The sequence below is a fragment of the Grus americana genome, chromosome 2, assembly GCF_028858705.1.
Source record: "Grus americana isolate bGruAme1 chromosome 2, bGruAme1.mat, whole genome shotgun sequence".
NCBI classification, from domain to species: domain Eukaryota; kingdom Metazoa; phylum Chordata; class Aves; order Gruiformes; family Gruidae; genus Grus; species Grus americana.
This window is the reverse complement of record NC_072853.1, coordinates 38,573,544-38,590,091: the sequence shown is the minus strand read 5'-3', so window position 1 is coordinate 38,590,091 and position 16,548 is coordinate 38,573,544. Positions and strand designations below refer to the sequence as shown.

The 16,548-nt window shown below is 45.2% G+C and overlaps 1 protein-coding gene and 6 non-coding genes across 9 annotated transcripts in view; 1 reads left to right on the top strand and 6 right to left on the bottom strand.

Annotated features, from left to right (window-relative positions):
• Positions 1-5,964: 5,964 nt before the first annotated feature.
• Positions 5,965-16,548, top strand: part of DNAJC5B (DnaJ heat shock protein family (Hsp40) member C5 beta) — a 44,747-nt gene continuing 34,163 nt past the window's right edge. Inside the window, exons 1-3 of one of the 3 annotated variants that reach the window (XM_054817551.1) lie at positions 5,965-6,400; positions 8,262-8,345; positions 8,964-9,094. In XM_054817551.1, the coding sequence (XP_054673526.1) occupies positions 8,988-9,094 (107 nt within the window). In that variant the 5' untranslated portion in view covers positions 5,965-6,400; positions 8,262-8,345; positions 8,964-8,987. The remainder of the gene's footprint in view (positions 6,401-8,261; positions 8,346-8,963; positions 9,095-16,548) is intronic. The other 2 variants (XM_054817549.1, XM_054817550.1) reach the window with 2 other exon arrangements.
• TRNAA-AGC (transfer RNA alanine (anticodon AGC)) lies at positions 11,415-11,487 on the bottom strand. Its single transcript has one exon. It is a non-coding gene; the product is annotated as a tRNA-Ala (tRNA).
• Positions 11,818-11,906, bottom strand: TRNAY-GUA (transfer RNA tyrosine (anticodon GUA)). The gene is given in 2 exon segments: positions 11,818-11,853; positions 11,870-11,906. It is a non-coding gene; the product is annotated as a tRNA-Tyr (tRNA).
• On the bottom strand, positions 13,519-13,607 carry TRNAY-GUA (transfer RNA tyrosine (anticodon GUA)). The gene is given in 2 exon segments: positions 13,519-13,554; positions 13,571-13,607. It is a non-coding gene; the product is annotated as a tRNA-Tyr (tRNA).
• TRNAA-AGC (transfer RNA alanine (anticodon AGC)) lies at positions 14,331-14,403 on the bottom strand. Its single transcript has one exon. It is a non-coding gene; the product is annotated as a tRNA-Ala (tRNA).
• TRNAY-GUA (transfer RNA tyrosine (anticodon GUA)) lies at positions 14,734-14,822 on the bottom strand. Its single transcript is given in 2 exon segments — positions 14,734-14,769; positions 14,786-14,822. It is a non-coding gene; the product is annotated as a tRNA-Tyr (tRNA).
• On the bottom strand, positions 16,435-16,523 carry TRNAY-GUA (transfer RNA tyrosine (anticodon GUA)). The gene is given in 2 exon segments: positions 16,435-16,470; positions 16,487-16,523. It is a non-coding gene; the product is annotated as a tRNA-Tyr (tRNA).

The following is a 16,548-nucleotide window of genomic DNA, read 5'->3' as shown; positions in this document are numbered from 1 at the left end:
TGAAATATTTATGCTTATTAAATACACTTTTAGGAATTTTTACTTTCTTCCAGTAAGTGACATTCAGGGGAAAAAAATCTGAGACTACTGTATTCCGTATCCATTAATCTGCAATTCCTGTACTGCTGCAACTGCATATTGCTTTTTTTAACATTATTTTTGACTCAACCACTGGACAGACATTTCTTTCTGGATCTAGATAGTAGGATTTAAAGATAGTTACTCATCAGCACTTTAGAAAGAGTTTATCTTTTTCAGTCATCAATTAAGTGAGCATTTCTAAGATAGGGTAATAAAGCCTCTGTGAGGATTAATGACGCTTTAAAAAGAAATGGCTACTGACTGCCCTCTCCCCTGCTGCATCCCCTCCCTCCCGAGAACTATGTAGGTAAGGAACCAGCTTGTAGGAATTTGGGAGAGAATAATCAGGGGGTTGGTGCAGGGTGGAACCGAGGACTGTGTTGGGGATTTCAGGAAAGAGCTTGCTTAGACAAAAACTGCAGGAGGTATCAAAGACTGGTTTAAGAAAACTATGTGAAGGAGGAACAAGTGGAGAGAACTGCCGGGTGCTGGAGGAAGGTTGTACCTGGTGGGGAGGACTGAAAGCAGTTGTTGATTCCCAAGGACCAGGTACCAAGAAGATGTGGTACTGCTGCTTTCTAATCTGTTTCAACTAAAATGAGCTCAAAAATAAGTCAAAGCACTCATTTATTCTGTTCAAGCTAATCTTCCTGATTTGTAGCTGTAGCTGATTAGGCTGTGCTAAAATTAATAACCCTGCTACCAAAACTGTGGGTTTGTTAGCGATAAGAAGTGGTAGAATAATGCCTTAAAGCGGTACAGCTGTTTGCAAAACAAATTCCCAAGGCACTGCCTAAATAAAGAATTAGGAGACTCTCTTACTTCGTTTTTACCTAAAGTCCTGGATAACTCAGAGGTGAGTTGTCAAAGTTATATAAACTAGGGACTTCCTATCCTTTGCTTTTCAGAAAGAAATTTAACTTAAAGCCAGAGAGGTTATTATGATTTATGACATAGTTACTTGCATCTTCCTTAGCAATAAACCATAACAACTTTGTTGGTTATGGCAACTTCCATGACCCACTTTAAATTAGGGAGGGTTGATGGAACTTTCTCCTAAACAGCAGATGAAAATAAAATTCCCAGTGCTCTGACTATGTTGTTGAAAAAGTATATTACTATTACTTAAAACTTAGTTTGTAAGCCTCTAATTTAATTTTTAGGGGAAAAAAGGGCTTATATACATGTCAGCTAGGTAGTCCACCAAGCCTTTGAACTGGATTTACTGGAATGAGGTAGGAAGCTACAGTTCTGGATTGCTTCTCTGTGTCAAACTGACCACGTAAAGGCATGAGCAATTTGGATATGCATCTGACTGTTCATTTAAGGTTCATATGTCTTGAGTCTGCTATTTTTTTTCCAATACTGCAGTTGTTGAAAAATATTAAAAACCCAACATATATTTAAATTGAGATATTCTATGTGAATAGTAACAGAAGGTCACAATATGTTCAGAGAATTCAAATATATGAATGTTCTCTTATGAATACTTGCTTCTTGTATAGATGGAGTTGCAGATGGGTTACCAGATGGAATACCTTCCTTCCAATATCGTTCTATGTATTTAAAAATGGATGCAATGCAATCATATTATTTATATCAATTCTGTTATTACTTTTGAAGCCGTAATGACAGTAACTATTCTGTAACAGCAAAATGTGGCTAGACAAATGTAAGTCCTTGCTGTAGAATTGTTGGGCTTATCTGAGATCTAAACAGGCTTCCTACGAAGAAAGGACCTTAAACCAATTCTCTCTTCTTTAGGAGTTTGTTTGAATATCTAACAAGTAGCATGCGCTACAGTTCAGGCAGGGCACTAGATGTCCAGGACCATGTGAAGCACAACTGGCTAAAAAGAAATGACAAGAAGAACATTTTGGGACATAACTGCCTCACAAGTACTCTTCCCTTGTTAACAAAAATCAATCCCTGTGCCTGAGCCAGAGGCCCAGCACATCTTGGCAGAAGCAGCCTTTTCCACTTGCTCAATCTTTTGCCCTTTGGTTAGCTTGCTCAGCTGGGTGTTATTAATGTTGACATCACCATAGCACAATATTCAAAAATAAAACAATAGATAGATCCCGCCCAGAGAGTGAGGAAACAGTACACGCTACCACTGTATACACCTTTTTTCAGTGTACATATTCTCTCATCTCATCAACCTACCATGCTTTACTCAGATCCTCATGCTTTAATTGTTTTGGGTCTTTTTTTTTCAGACTGCCATTCATTCACCTGTGAAAAGCTATCAACTAGCAAGAGCTCTCGTTTCAGTCCCCTCACCTGCCTTCTTTCTCTTGTCACTTCTGCTCAGTCACCAGTATAAATTCCAACATCCTTGCTAATGTTCTTACCACCTTTTTGGCAGAACAAGGCACAGAAATTAGTGATAATAGTAATCACACTAGGGAAGTTTTGGGGAAAGGAAGCAGGGCCACCCAGACCCAGTTGCCCAGGACTGTGTCCAGACAGCTTTTGAGTATCTCCAAGGATGGCAACTTCACAACCTCCCTGGGCCACCTGTGCCAGTGCTCGGTCACCCTCACAGGGAAAAACTGTTTCCTGATGTTCAGAGGGAACCTCCTGTGCTTCAGTGTGTGCCCACTGCCTCTGGTCCTGGCACTGGGCAGCACCGAAAAGAGCTTGGCTCCATCTTCTTCATTCCCTCCCACTCAGTATTTATACACATTGATGAGATCCCCCTGGGCCTTCTCTTCTCCAGGCTGAACAGTCCCAGCTCTCTCAGCCTTTCCTCACAGGAGAGGTGCTCCAGTCCCTTCATTGTCTTTGTGGCCCTTTGCTGGACTCTCTCCAGTATGTCCACGTCTCTCTTGTACTGGGGGGCCCTGACCTGGACACAGTACTCCAGGCGTGGCCTCACCCGTGCTGAGTAGAGGGGGAGGATCACCTCCCTTAACCTGCTGGCTTTACTAAAGTACGTCAGCAAGATAATTTATTTCAGTCCCCAAATTCCTCTGAGTAAAATCAGAGATTTTCTTTCCCTGTCAGTATTGGAAGAAAGAGTTAGAAGCTGTAGGTTCTCCGTGAAGGTCAGGAGTGCTCTGTCTGACCATTTGTCCCTCCTTCATGCTTTGATGATGTCAATACTAACACTGCCAGGTTCAACAAGCTAAGAAAACAATTCAGCTTTTAAAAATTGTCTTTCCTTGCCTTGGAAGCTAAAAATTCACGCCACTGTTGAGCAATGATGCCAGTCCTTTCATGCATGTATGTGTACCTACCGGTCTTTCAGCTCCAGGCTCTTAGTTCCTGAACTTGCTATGAGCCAGGAAAAGGAGGGAGTGGAGGGAGGAAGGACCAGAGTGACTCAGAGTTCTTCAACCCTTAGCTCTGGCTGTGTGTAACTGTAGGCTTCTGAAGCAACCCTGGACCTCCTGCTCTGTCTGGGCCATATTTCAAATTTTTATAGGCTGATATGCAATTTTACATATCCAGACATGTTCTGATTTGTCTGTTTTGAAATGCATGCAACATGTAAATGAAATGTAAAGTGTAAGTAAGACTTTTTGGATATAAGGTCTTTTGGGACTAGGACTGTCTTTTAGTTTTGCATTGCCTGCCACAGCGAGGTTGTGATGCACTATTAGGTGTTACGATACAAAAAGTAAAAATTAATGAGAGGAGTGACTAGGTATTAAATTATATGTTTTATTCTTCTATTTATATAGCTGATGTGACAAAAGAGTTACGACAATTTGTTAAAGTTTGACTCTTTTAAAGATTCATTAGAATGGGCTTAGGATATAGAATCCTCAAAAGAAAAGAAAAAATATATAAATTGCAGAGATCGTGTTCATTTCCTTCAAACAAAAGACGAGTGCTTGTAAGAAAAGCAATAGAGGTTACAGAGCAGCGTTGGCTCTAGACACCAGAGGGAGCCGTATTCCCACAGAACCGGGGGTCTGGCTATGTGACAGGACTGCCGAACAGCCACGGTTTTCTTGATAATAGCACGTATGTAAGTACAGAGGATTTGGGTAACTCCAAAGTGATTTTATTTTCTTCCTTTTATATTTTTTTCTCCTTAATTTCTTCTTACCATTCAAAAGTGTGTTTTGTTTTGTTTTGTTTTGCAAGATTGAGATCATGCAAGGTGATTGAATAATCTGGTTCATTGTGTTCATACAATGTAATAAATAGAATTAGCTGTACCTACTCTGTTGTTAATGTCCTGGAAAAGATATTTTGACGATGCTATTTTGACTTCTCATAACTATGAAAAACACTCACATTTTAGGTTGAAATTTGCCTTGCCTTGTCCCCATTGAAAGCTGAAATTTGAGGGAATGTTGGAAATTAAAGAATACACCTAAGTACAAGAGAAATGTTAAAATCACATGCTTCACATGAAAAAGTATCCACTTAATTTTTTTTTTATCAGCTGTCACACTGTTGCTTCCTTTTTCATAGTGTTTTTATATGATCATTATTAGTTACGCTTATTTGGGTTTTTTTTTAAAATTATTCATAGTTCCTGTCATGCAGTCAAACCCAAGCACAAACTCACTGACTCTTGCCAAAACAGACTTTACTGGGTTATAGGGCTCCATGAATCCATTTGCAGGAGTTTAGTCTACATAAAACTGTACTGGGTGTCCGTGGCAAGATTTAGGTAGCGGGGCGCTGTGGGGAGGCCCCTGTGGAAGGAGGTCAGGGGCTGGATACAGCCGGCTCCACAACAGACCCACTGCAGGACACAGATAAGCCCATCAGCCAAGCTGGTGGCACCTCTGGGAAAACATCTTTAAGAAAGAGCAAAACACTGCATGGTAGTGAGGAGCAAGCGGAAAAATGTGAGAAACAGCCCTGCAACCACTGAAGTCAGAGAAGGAGGAGGAGGAGTAAGCGATGCTCCAGGCACCCAAGCAGAGATTCCCCTGCATCCTGTGGAGAGGACCACAGCAGAGCAGGTATTTTGCTGCAGCCTGTGGAGAGGACCACACCAGAGCCGATATCCACACTACAGCCCATCCACCCCATGCCAGAGAGATGGATATTTCCTGAAGGAACTGTCATCCACGGAGAGGAAGCCACAGAGGAGCAGGTTCTCCTGACAGGAAAGGTGGCCTATGGAGGACTCACACTGGAGCAGTTCATGAAGGACTGCAGCCTGTGGGAAGGACCCACGCTGGAGCAGGAGAAAAGTGTAAGGAGGAAGGGGCAGCAGAGAGGAGCTGTTATGAACTCACCACAACCCTTCATTCCCTGTCCACTGGGAGGGTGGAGGAATTCGGAATGAAGGAGCAAAGTTGAGCGTGGAAACAGGCTGGTGAGGGGAAGGCATTGTTTTAATTTTTGTCATTGTTTCTCACCATCCAAATCTATTTTAATTGGCAATAAATCAAATTGAGATTGTTTTGCCCATGATGGTAACAGATAAGTGATCTCCTTGTCTTTGTCTTGATCCATTAGCTTTTCATCTTATTTTTTCCTCCTGTTCTGTTGAGGAGGAGTGAGAGAGTGGCTGGGTGGGAGTCTGGCAGCTAGCAAAGGTCAACACACCACAAAAACAGATCATTTGGAATTGCCTGATCTGGGAAATGAACTTTTTGAGTACAAAGGATGAACTATTTGGTTCCGAGGATGACGTACCAAGAGCAATTGGTTTTTTAAGTCTCTGGCATTTACAGTCTTCTCTATTCCAAATGGAAAGGAATGGCTCTCCAGACTTTGTCATGATACAAGTTAGAGGAGAAGCTCCATCAGAGTAAGAGAAGACACCCGACATCTTCTGTTTTGATCTAAAAACTTACAAGAACTCAGGAGTCGTCCTAAAGGGACTTCTTCAGTTAATCATGTTCTGGAAGAGACTATATAGTAAACCTAAGCTATGTCTGGCTTCAAAGAAGTGAAGTTTTGAGCAAGACTGCTGTACCTTTAAACAAATTTAATACATTTATGTGGGGAAAAAAGACAAACTCAAGACCCCATCAAGAGTAAAGCACAGAAGAACAACTAACTAAATACACGGATGTCCCATATTTTTTGGTGTCATTAACTCTCGGATATATCAGCCTTTAGGCTCATGAATGTTTTATTTGTTCTTTCATAGGTCTTCCCGAGAGATAACCAATTGGATACTGAACAAACAAACAAAAAGAGTAATCAGACTCCACTGACCTGTTTAACCTTGATTGTGAAGGATGAAAAGCAGCAGCCGCTTTCTGCGGAACAGGGCTTCTGGTGGCACTTGCTTCTTTCCTTTTGGATTACATTGGCATAAAGACATCAAGATATTGAACTGATAATGTTGTGAGTTTATACATGCCAGGCTGTGTTCCATCACTTTTTGAAGCAGGTATGTTATTTGAATCGCCTTGCCTTATTTTTCAGTGCAAATCCAAATGAATGATGGGTATGGTAAAAAAAGTCATATTATTACAGACCCTGTATAAAATAGTTAATCCTGGATATTATAAAATTTGTGCAGAAGAAGTTGAAGTTAACTGGGGTCCCATCCTCTTAGGACATGTGGAATTGTTATCAGACTTTGGATTGTCTTTTAATATATTTTATTGTAATTCAAGAAAGAAAACAGTATTTTCTTGACTCTGTTCTACTGAAACAAAAATACATAGCTTGAAAATAGGATTCTAATGTCATTTCAGCCATCAGGAATGGATCTAGTTCTAAAATCGTAATTGTTATATCTTCCTTAATAAGGAGAGCATAACTTTTTCTAGAAAAGTGTCATTCGTACTTTTAGTATTTTACAGGGCTGCTTTAAATAAGTAAGAAGTAACTTTGAGTAGCTAGACCTTCAAGGTGATTAATTACTAAAAGACTGAACAGGCTAGTGAGTTTAAATTTCCATAGCTGACTGGGTTATTAAAGTTATTTTATGAGAAAGTACAAATTGCATGACATTTTAGTTCTTCAGAATAAAATCCATCATAACTTTAATTTTGTTTTATTCTTCAGGGTTGCCACATAGCTAATCAGATTTTTTAAATAATGCTGTATATCTGTGACTTCACGTGGTTGCCCACTATTATCTTGTACATTAACAGGCTTGATGTGCCTTGCATGATTCCAGTGTGATCAGGATAGATCCCAGGATTATGTTAAATATGCTCTGGACATACCATTGTTAACAAGTAGCATTGTTAACTACTGCAGGTGGTAAAGTAATATTTATAAGCTTGTATAGCATTTCATTCTTAATTGTTAATTTAAAAATGAAAGTTCAGTCAGTCCATTTAGGTGATGATTTTTGTACAACACTTAAAAGCAGAAAGGAATTTTTTTTTTTGGTAGATCACAAGACTCTAAATTGTGTGTTAGCTTATTAGAAAAAGAAAACTTAAAAGTAAATATGAATAAATTTATGTGTTTTAGAAAATCGGATACTATGTGCCAGAGGTACTGAGTTTATTATATTTCTGTGTGTACTTACATGGTATTTGATTTTCTTTTTGGTACTGAAGAAAGCTGAAGAGCTTAAAAATGTTACATGGCTGCTTCTGAACCACAATGTGGCCTAATAAATAATACATGAATAATGGCAAGATAGCATTTCTAGCTCAGCAATGAGAAGGGTGAAATAGCAGAGTGAGTAGTCTTACCTAACAAAGCAGGTTCTCAGAAATTTTTCTTATGGCTCGGGCTACAGCTCACTTTTAGGCTTTTTCTGTGATCACTTCTCAACATTTGAGAGGGACGTAACACACAAAGAAATAAAGAGGTTGTGGTGAGAGTTCTGTTGTGGCAAGTCTGCCATCAAAGAGCTTGCAACTTTCTCTTTTGAATAATAGGTATCTATATCTGGTGTTTTAAATTATGATTTATATGAGTTTCTTCATGTCATTGCCTAGCATTAGCTAGGTCTGGTTTAAAAATATATGGTTTTTCAAATCCAGAAGGATGAACTATGAACTGTAAGGAGGTAGTAGAGCCACTCAGTGGAGAATCACTTGTTTGTTTGCTTTGCCTCTGTGATGAAAGAAGGAATGAACAATAGATCTGAAGTGGACTAAATCTCTCAGCCTGGGCTTAGCCTTTATTTGCACTATACTGTAAGAGCACCTTGTTAAATTTATCACAAGCTCATGAATTCAGCCCAAAGTCTTGTATTTCAAATAAGATGGGACCCTGATTGAAGTATTTCCCATGCATAAGTTTGCAATAAACAATTACTGAGGTCAATTCTTGGTATCTAGTCTCGTTGCTTAGGTCCAGATTCATTCCACCTGTCCTCAAGGCACACGAGTTGGGAATGCAGTCATCCCGAGCACACTGAAGAGGTAACAGGGAGAAAGTGCTTGGTCAGTTGTCCTCTGAGTATGTATCTCTGTCTGTTGACAATATAAGGAGTCTAGTTTGACTAGGCTTCAAACTTAATCACTAAACTTAGGCACCCAAAATTGGTTAGGCTCAATCTGACTCCTTGTGTTGAGAAAGCAAAAATTCACCGCTGTGTTGCATTAGGATATACTCAGAGGTACAAAGCTCCTACCCCACTGCAAGAAGCCAACAGTCTTAACAAACAGTAGAACTACTCTTCTAAGACTAAGACTTAGGAAAGATAGATGTAAAAAACCACAATTAAAATTAGGTGGAAACACTATGTGCAGGCATTAATGCTGTAGGAAATTTCAGTGAGAGCAACATCAAGCCTTTTATATGAACAGTGATACCTAACGCAAGAGCTTCTGTTCTTTGTTTTTTGCTTTTCCATTTTCTCAAATAATTTTAAAATATCTTAAGGAATGGAGGATAATTTAGAAGAGATTTTATTGTAGTTTCACTTACATGCGTTTTTAACATTTTACTACCCAATTAAAATCTATTAAAATGACCAATAAGAAATTTTATCCATATATACTTGCAGTCCTGCTATTTTAAATTCTGTTCTACATTAGCAGCTTTGGTAATGATCTGCTGACATGGCTGAACAAAGGCAACGTGCTTTGTCAACATCAGGGGAAGCATTATATGAAATCCTGGCCCTAGAGAAGGGAGCAACGCATGATGAGATTAAGAAGTCCTACAGGTATGTAAAATGTGCTTCGCAACATCTCTAAAAATGCTTGTGTGTCTGGCATGATTATGATGGTAAAACCTTTTGAGGTACTTGCACTGTAGACATTATTAGTTACAATTTATTTTTTTTCCACTGCGAGCCTGAAAAAATCAGAGATGATGCAATGTGAATCTATTGATTTCATCTTACAAGCAATCTACGTGCTTCGTCTAAAATGTTTTAATCTAGCTGAATGAGAGGTCAGACTGTTAGGATAAAATAATGCAGACTATGCTTGCGAAGTGCTTTGAATACTGCACCCAGCTCTTGTGTTAACATCTTTTCCTGAAGTATGTTGAAAAGTAAAGCCAATGCAGAAAAGTGCTATACTAACGATTCAAGAACTAGAGTAAGAAACATAAGGAGTTTGATCAGTTTTTCTTGTCATAAAGAAGACAACTGATAGATTATTTGATTATAGTGTGTAATATCTTTGAAAGGGAAAAATGCTAGGTGTGAGAGGGTTCTTCACTTTATGAAGGCAGGCGTAACCAAAACCAGTGCTTGAAATCAAAGAGCAATTTGAGCTGAAAAAGAGGTAGATGGTTTTAACAGAGAGCATAACCAACTACTGAAACATACTGGCGCAGGAAATGGTAGGTTCTCTATTGAAAAAGAAGAGAGGATTTTAAGATAAGTTTTACTTAAACACAAGTTTTCAAAAAGTACTTTATTGTTGAAGTGTAACAAGAACTAGAAGTTAGACTAGAAGATTTTATGGGTCATTTTGCTCTTAAATCTGTTCTGCTGCTATTAAAAAGAGAAAGAACTTTAAATGTCATGAGTGAAATAGATGTTCTTGACATCAAAATATGCCAGACATGTACTTACCAGTTTAGTAAATACAGTAAAACTTTTATTACAGCATCATTCTGGGTGTTGTTGGTTGCTCTGTATTACCAGTCAAACTTTAACAAAACTTGCTTTTCCTATCACATGCAAGAATATCTTTGAACTGGAAAAAAAGTTATGAAATAGATCTACTTGCATCATTGTTTCATTTGAATTTTGTTGGGAGTCTATCCTTTGTGTTTTCGAATAAACTGCATCTCTCTTGCTTCTGTTCCTTAAAGGCATATATTCAATGGAGGTAGGAGAAGTCATGGCTGTTCAAACACTTCACAACATGGAAAAAAACTATTGACATCTCACGATTCTATTGTCTTGCATAACTATACCACTGGGGGATAAACTTACTACAGTATCAAATTCACTCATGACTTGCACCTTCTGTGTCCCTGTAGTATAGCTTGACTGCAGAAACCATCTTCTGTATCAAACCTTATGTTTTCCTCTTGCTTTTACATATATGTTTATGGAAAGGAGGCCTTCTTTAATCCCCAAAGGAGAGAGTTGTCATGGAAGAATGTAAAATGGAATTAACTATATTTAATGCTGAACATGAAGAAGGATGATTTACACAGTGATCTATGGTAAAACTGATAGCGGTGCTTTATCCATCTTTATTAGTAATTATAGCAAAAAAAAGGCTGCTTCTGAATAAAGTGGAAATGTCAGAGGGATTGACTTTTAATGCAGTAGCTGTAAATATTTGCAAGATAAAATGATGAGTCAGTCTCATAGATTTGCTTTAATTAGCTTTTAATTTATGCTAATCTAAAAATCTGCTGCTGAACTGGTATTCTTTAGTACAAGGTATAAAACCAGCAATACCTGATTCTGAGTTTCCTGCCATTATTAATTAAGTCAGTATTAATCATACTAACACAGCCCAGGGCAAAATTTACTTTTTAATAAACATGACAGAGGTACCTCTCTGTGCTTTCATTTTGAGTTTGGCACAACCTAATTTCTCAAGGACTACAGCTAGCAGGCTTCTAATCAGCAGAATTTCAAGGAGATCTGTCTATGTTCAATATCCTACAAAAATAATTGTTAGAAACTTTTTTTGGCATAATAACTTAAATGGTAATTTGATGTCTGCATTCAAGTCTGACAGTGAAATAATAGGAAGAGATAACGCACTGCTTGTGTTTTCTTCAAAAGTTTAAAAGGATCCAATTTCAGAGACTGTTTACAAAAAAATAAGTACACTGACACACTATGAGGGAGTACATAATGGAGATTTAGATTTTTGTTAGGAAATACATGCAGAAAACTGAATGACATTTACTGCCTATCAAACAAAGAGTGATAATCACTTACTAATGAATATGGGAATGCTCTGTGCTACTACTGATCCAGCCCCGATGCTCTCCTCCTCTGGGCACGCAATGAATTGTGCCCCAGGCAAAGGGCCCTGTGTCCAGGCAAGGGGAACGAAAAGCGTTGGAGAATGCGGGCATCGATCCCGCTGCCTCTCGCATGCTAAGCGAGCGCTCTACCACTTGAGCTAATTCCCCAGCTCACGGCCTCTGCCTGAGGTCCTCTCCCGTCCCAGGCACCCACCCCTGACCCAGGCTGCCCTGCACCCAAAGCCAGCAACTCCCATCGGCATCATGCTCACAGCCCCCCGACCCACCCCCTCGCTTTCCTGCAGGAGGTGAGCCCTGACAATCCCTGTGCTCAGGACCACCATCCCCTGCCCAGGGTTCACCTCAAAAGGCCTTGGCTGATCGTCTTCCCCTCCAAAGGAAAGAGCTCAAGGCTGGGCAGCGCTTGAAGGGGGAGCCACCCGGGCAGGGCCAAAAGGCTGAGGTGGCGCGGGCTCTGGGCCGGGGCCAAAAGGGCACTCCTTCGAGCCGGAGTTGAACCAGCGACCTAAGGATGGCCGTGCAAGGGAGCCTACAGTCCTCCGCTCTACCAGCTGAGCTATCGAAGGAATCACGGGGCCTTGATACCTCACGCTTTCATCACACGCTCCTCCAACCATTCAGCTCTCACACCACTCCCGCATACCTGCACGGCTCTCTTTGTCAGGAAAAGAGAAAGATTTGCCACATTGCCCACAGCCTCTCAGGACCGCAGCTTCTGTACGCCCAAGACCCACCCATGCTGCCTCGCTCCAAGCCGGCGTCCAGAACACAAAGGCACTATCATCACGATGGGGCACGGACAACGGCACGCCCGCAACTCACTGCGTATGTCAGAGTGGTGATCGCGCCCAGCGACTGCCAGACACGTCCAGACTGACAAGCCAGGCGTGAGGTCCATCCCAAAACTTCTGTGGTAAACCTCGCCGTGCAAGGCAGCCTGCAGTCTTCTGCACTGCCTGCAGAGCTACGTGCCTCTCACGTGCTAAGCGAGCGCCCTGCCCCTTGAGCTAATTCCCCAGGCCATGGCCTCTTCCTCAGCTACTCCCTTCCCACCTCCCCCAAAGCTCTCTCTTCTCCAGGATCTGGGCCACTCCACGCTCACTGGCCTCTCTTCACGGGACATGTGTGCCTGCTCCCAGCCATCCTGGTGGCCGCCTTCTGAGGTCACAGCACTCGGTCTATCTCTCTCTTCTACGTAGAGCCCCCAAGTTGGGGACATTATGCGGGAGGCCATCAACAAAGTGCTGAGAAAAGGGGGGAGAATCCCTTCCCTTGATCCACAGAACGTGCTGCTCGGGACGCAGCCAGGGATGTCATCCTCCTCTGCACAGCCCCGGTGCACCGCGAGCTCCCCAGAGCCCCCCTCAGAGGACGCGGGCCCCAGGCAAAGGGCCCTGTGTCCAGGCAAGGGGAACGAAAAGCGTTGGAGAATGCGGGCATCGATCCCGCTGCCTCTCACACGCTAAGCGAGCGCTCTACCACTTGAGCTAATTCCCCAGCTCACGGCCTCTGCCTGAGGTCCTCTCCCGTCCCAGGCACCCACCCCTGACCCAGGCTGCCCTGCACCCAAAGCCAGCAGCTCCCATCGGCCTCGGACTCTCACCCCCAGCCCCGAAACCACCCGCTCCCTTTCCTGAGGGAGGTGAGCCCTGACAACCCCAGCGCTCAGGGTCAAAGTCACTTGGCGGCCTGAGTGCATCCACAGCACCATGTGCATTTGGCCGTCTGAGCCCAGAAACAACTTGGAGTGTGTGCAAATGGCCGTCTCGTATGAAAATACTACAGGAATCCTCAGCGCGAGCCTGCGAGCCTGGGCCTCCTTTGCACAGGAGATACTTGGAAGGTGCGCCTCTTGCCCTTGGTACCTTTCTGAGGGCCACTGGATCTGGGGTTGCAGTTCTGCCTCTGCCTGCCCACGTTCCCCATTGACGTTGAGCCTGGCCATGACCTCTGGACACCAGCAGCCTGCCTGAATCCCACCTGCTAGCACAGGACCATGGAGCTGCCGGTCCACTGCACGACCGCAACTGAAGCTCGCGTGGACTTCCCACTTGCTCCTGAGCAGCCCTTGTGGTGTCAACTGCTCCATTCTGACCTCACAAGTGTTTCCACAGTGTGAACTTTCCTGCTTAAGAGACAAAGGGAACCGCAGGCTCTGGGCCAGGGCCAAAAGGGCACTCCTTCGAGCCGGAGTTGAACCAGCGACCTAAGGATGGCCGTGCAAGGGAGCCTACAGTCCTCCGCTCTACCAGCTGAGCTATCGAAGGAATCAGGGGGCCCTGCCCCTTACCTCGCCCAGCACACACTCATCCAACGCTTTCCCGTGCACAGCACCGCGTGATGTCTGGACTCCAAAATCTTGCTTCAAACAGCCTCAACTCCAACCTCACACCACCCGGCTCTGCCCTTTATGCCGTCAAATCATGCAAACCGCCAAACAGAAAAACTCCACCAGCTCCTTCAACATCATCTTCTACAGCCAGGCTCTCCTCACGGCCAAAAGGAGCTTACCCATATCCCGCTGCAGCTTCTCCTGATCCAAGTTCACTCTGCTGTCTTTTGCCCTCGGGTCAAGCACCAGACAAAAGGACAGTATTTCCTCTACTCAGCAACCTCCGCCTAAGTGCTGGAAGGCCATCTGTAAGCCCTCCAAAATTCTCTTTCTCCAGGCTGAACAATCCCACTGCCCTCACGTAGAAATCCCTCCATTCCCTCAGCTTCTTGGAGACCCTCCACTGAAGTTGCTCCATTTCATTGATGTCTTTCCTGGACAGGGGAGCTCAAAGCTGGGCACGGTGCTTGAGATGAGACTTGAGGTCTGTCAAGCAAAGAGGGAGAAAATAAGGTCCCCTGTTGAGCGGCCCATGCTGCTCTTGTTACACCCTGGGACGTTGTCCTACTCCTTGTTTGCTGGGTGCACCGCAAGCCCCGCAGAGGACGCGGGCCCCAGGCAAAGGGCCCTGTGTCCAGGCAAGGGGAACGAAAAGCGTTGGAGAATGCGGGCATCGATCCCGCTGCCTCTCGCATGCTAAGCGAGCGCTCTACCACTTGAGCTAATTCCCCAGCTCACGGCCTCTGCCTGAGGTCCTCTCCCGTCCCAGGCACCCACCCCTGACCCAGGCTGCCCTGCACCCAAAGCCAGCAACTCCCATCGGCATCATGCTCACAGCCCCCCGACCCACCCCCTCGCTTTCCTGCAGGAGGTGAGCCCTGACAATCCCTGTGCTCAGGACCACCATCCCCTGCCCAGGGTTCACCTCAAAAGGCCTTGGCTGATCGTCTTCCCCTCCAAAGGAAAGAGCTCAAGGCTGGGCAGCGCTTGAAGGGGGAGCCACCCGGGCAGGGCCAAAAGGCTGAGGTGGCGCGGGCTCTGGGCCGGGGCCAAAAGGGCACTCCTTCGAGCCGGAGTTGAACCAGCGACCTAAGGATGGCCGTGCAAGGGAGCCTACAGTCCTCCGCTCTACCAGCTGAGCTATCGAAGGAATCACGGGGCCTTGATACCTCACGCTTTCATCACACGCTCCTCCAACCATTCAGCTCTCACACCACTCCCGCATACCTGCACGGCTCTCTTTGTCAGGAAAAGAGAAAGATTTGCCACATTGCCCACAGCCTCTCAGGACCGCAGCTTCTGTATGCCCAAGACCCACCCATGCTGCCTCGCTCCAAGCCAGCGTCCAGAACACAAAGGCACTATCATCACGATGGGGCACGGACAACGGCACGCCCGCAACTCACTGCGTATGTCAGAGTGGTGATCGCGCCCAGCGACTGCCAGACACGTCCAGACTGACAAGCCAGGCGTGAGGTCCATCCCAAAACTTCTGTGGTAAACCTCGCCGTGCAAGGCAGCCTGCAGTCTTCTGCACTGCCTGCAGAGCTACGTGCCTCTCACGTGCTAAGCGAGCGCCCTGCCCCTTGAGCTAATTCCCCAGGCCATGGCCTCTTCCTCAGCTACTCCCTTCCCACCTCCCCCAAAGCTCTCTCTTCTCCAGGATCTGGGCCACTCCACGCTCACTGGCCTCTCTTCACGGGACATGTGTGCCTGCTCCCAGCCATCCTGGTGGCCGCCTTCTGAGGTCACAGCACTCGGTCTATCTCTCTCTTCTACGTAGAGCCCCCAAGTTGGGGACATTATGCGGGAGGCCATCAACAAAGTGCTGAGAAAAGGGGGGAGAATCCCTTCCCTTGATCCACAGAACGTGCTGCTCGGGACGCAGCCAGGGATGTCATCCTCCTCTGCACAGCCCCGGTGCACCGCGAGCTCCCCAGAGCCCCCCTCAGAGGACGCGGGCCCCAGGCAAAGGGCCCTGTGTCCAGGCAAGGGGAACGAAAAGCGTTGGAGAATGCGGGCATCGATCCCGCTGCCTCTCACACGCTAAGCGAGCGCTCTACCACTTGAGCTAATTCCCCAGCTCACGGCCTCTGCCTGAGGTCCTCTCCCGTCCCAGGCACCCACCCCTGACCCAGGCTGCCCTGCACCCAAAGCCAGCAGCTCCCATCGGCCTCGGACTCTCACCCCCAGCCCCGAAACCACCCGCTCCCTTTCCTGAGGGAGGTGAGCCCTGACAACCCCAGCGCTCAGGGTCAAAGTCACTTGGCGGCCTGAGTGCATCCACAGCACCATGTGCATTTGGCCGTCTGAGCCCAGAAACAACTTGGAGTGTGTGCAAATGGCCGTCTCGTATGAAAATACTACAGGAATCCTCAGCGCGAGCCTGCGAGCCTGGGCCTCCTTTGCACAGGAGATACTTGGAAGGTGCGCCTCTTGCCCTTGGTACCTTTCTGAGGGCCACTGGATCTGGGGTTGCAGTTCTGCCTCTGCCTGCCCACGTTCCCCATTGACGTTGAGCCTGGCCATGACCTCTGGACACCAGCAGCCTGCCTGAATCCCACCTGCTAGCACAGGACCATGGAGCTGCCGGTCCACTGCACGACCGCAACTGAAGCTCGCGTGGACTTCCCACTTGCTCCTGAGCAGCCCTTGTGGTGTCAACTGCTCCATTCTGACCTCACAAGTGTTTCCACAGTGTGAACTTTCCTGCTTAAGAGACAAAGGGAACCGCAGGCTCTGGGCCAGGGCCAAAAGGGCACTCCTTCGAGCCGGAGTTGAACCAGCGACCTAAGGATGGCCGTGCAAGGGAGCCTACAGTCCTCCGCTCTACCAGCTGAGCTATCGAAGGAATCAGGGGGCCCTGCCCCTTACCT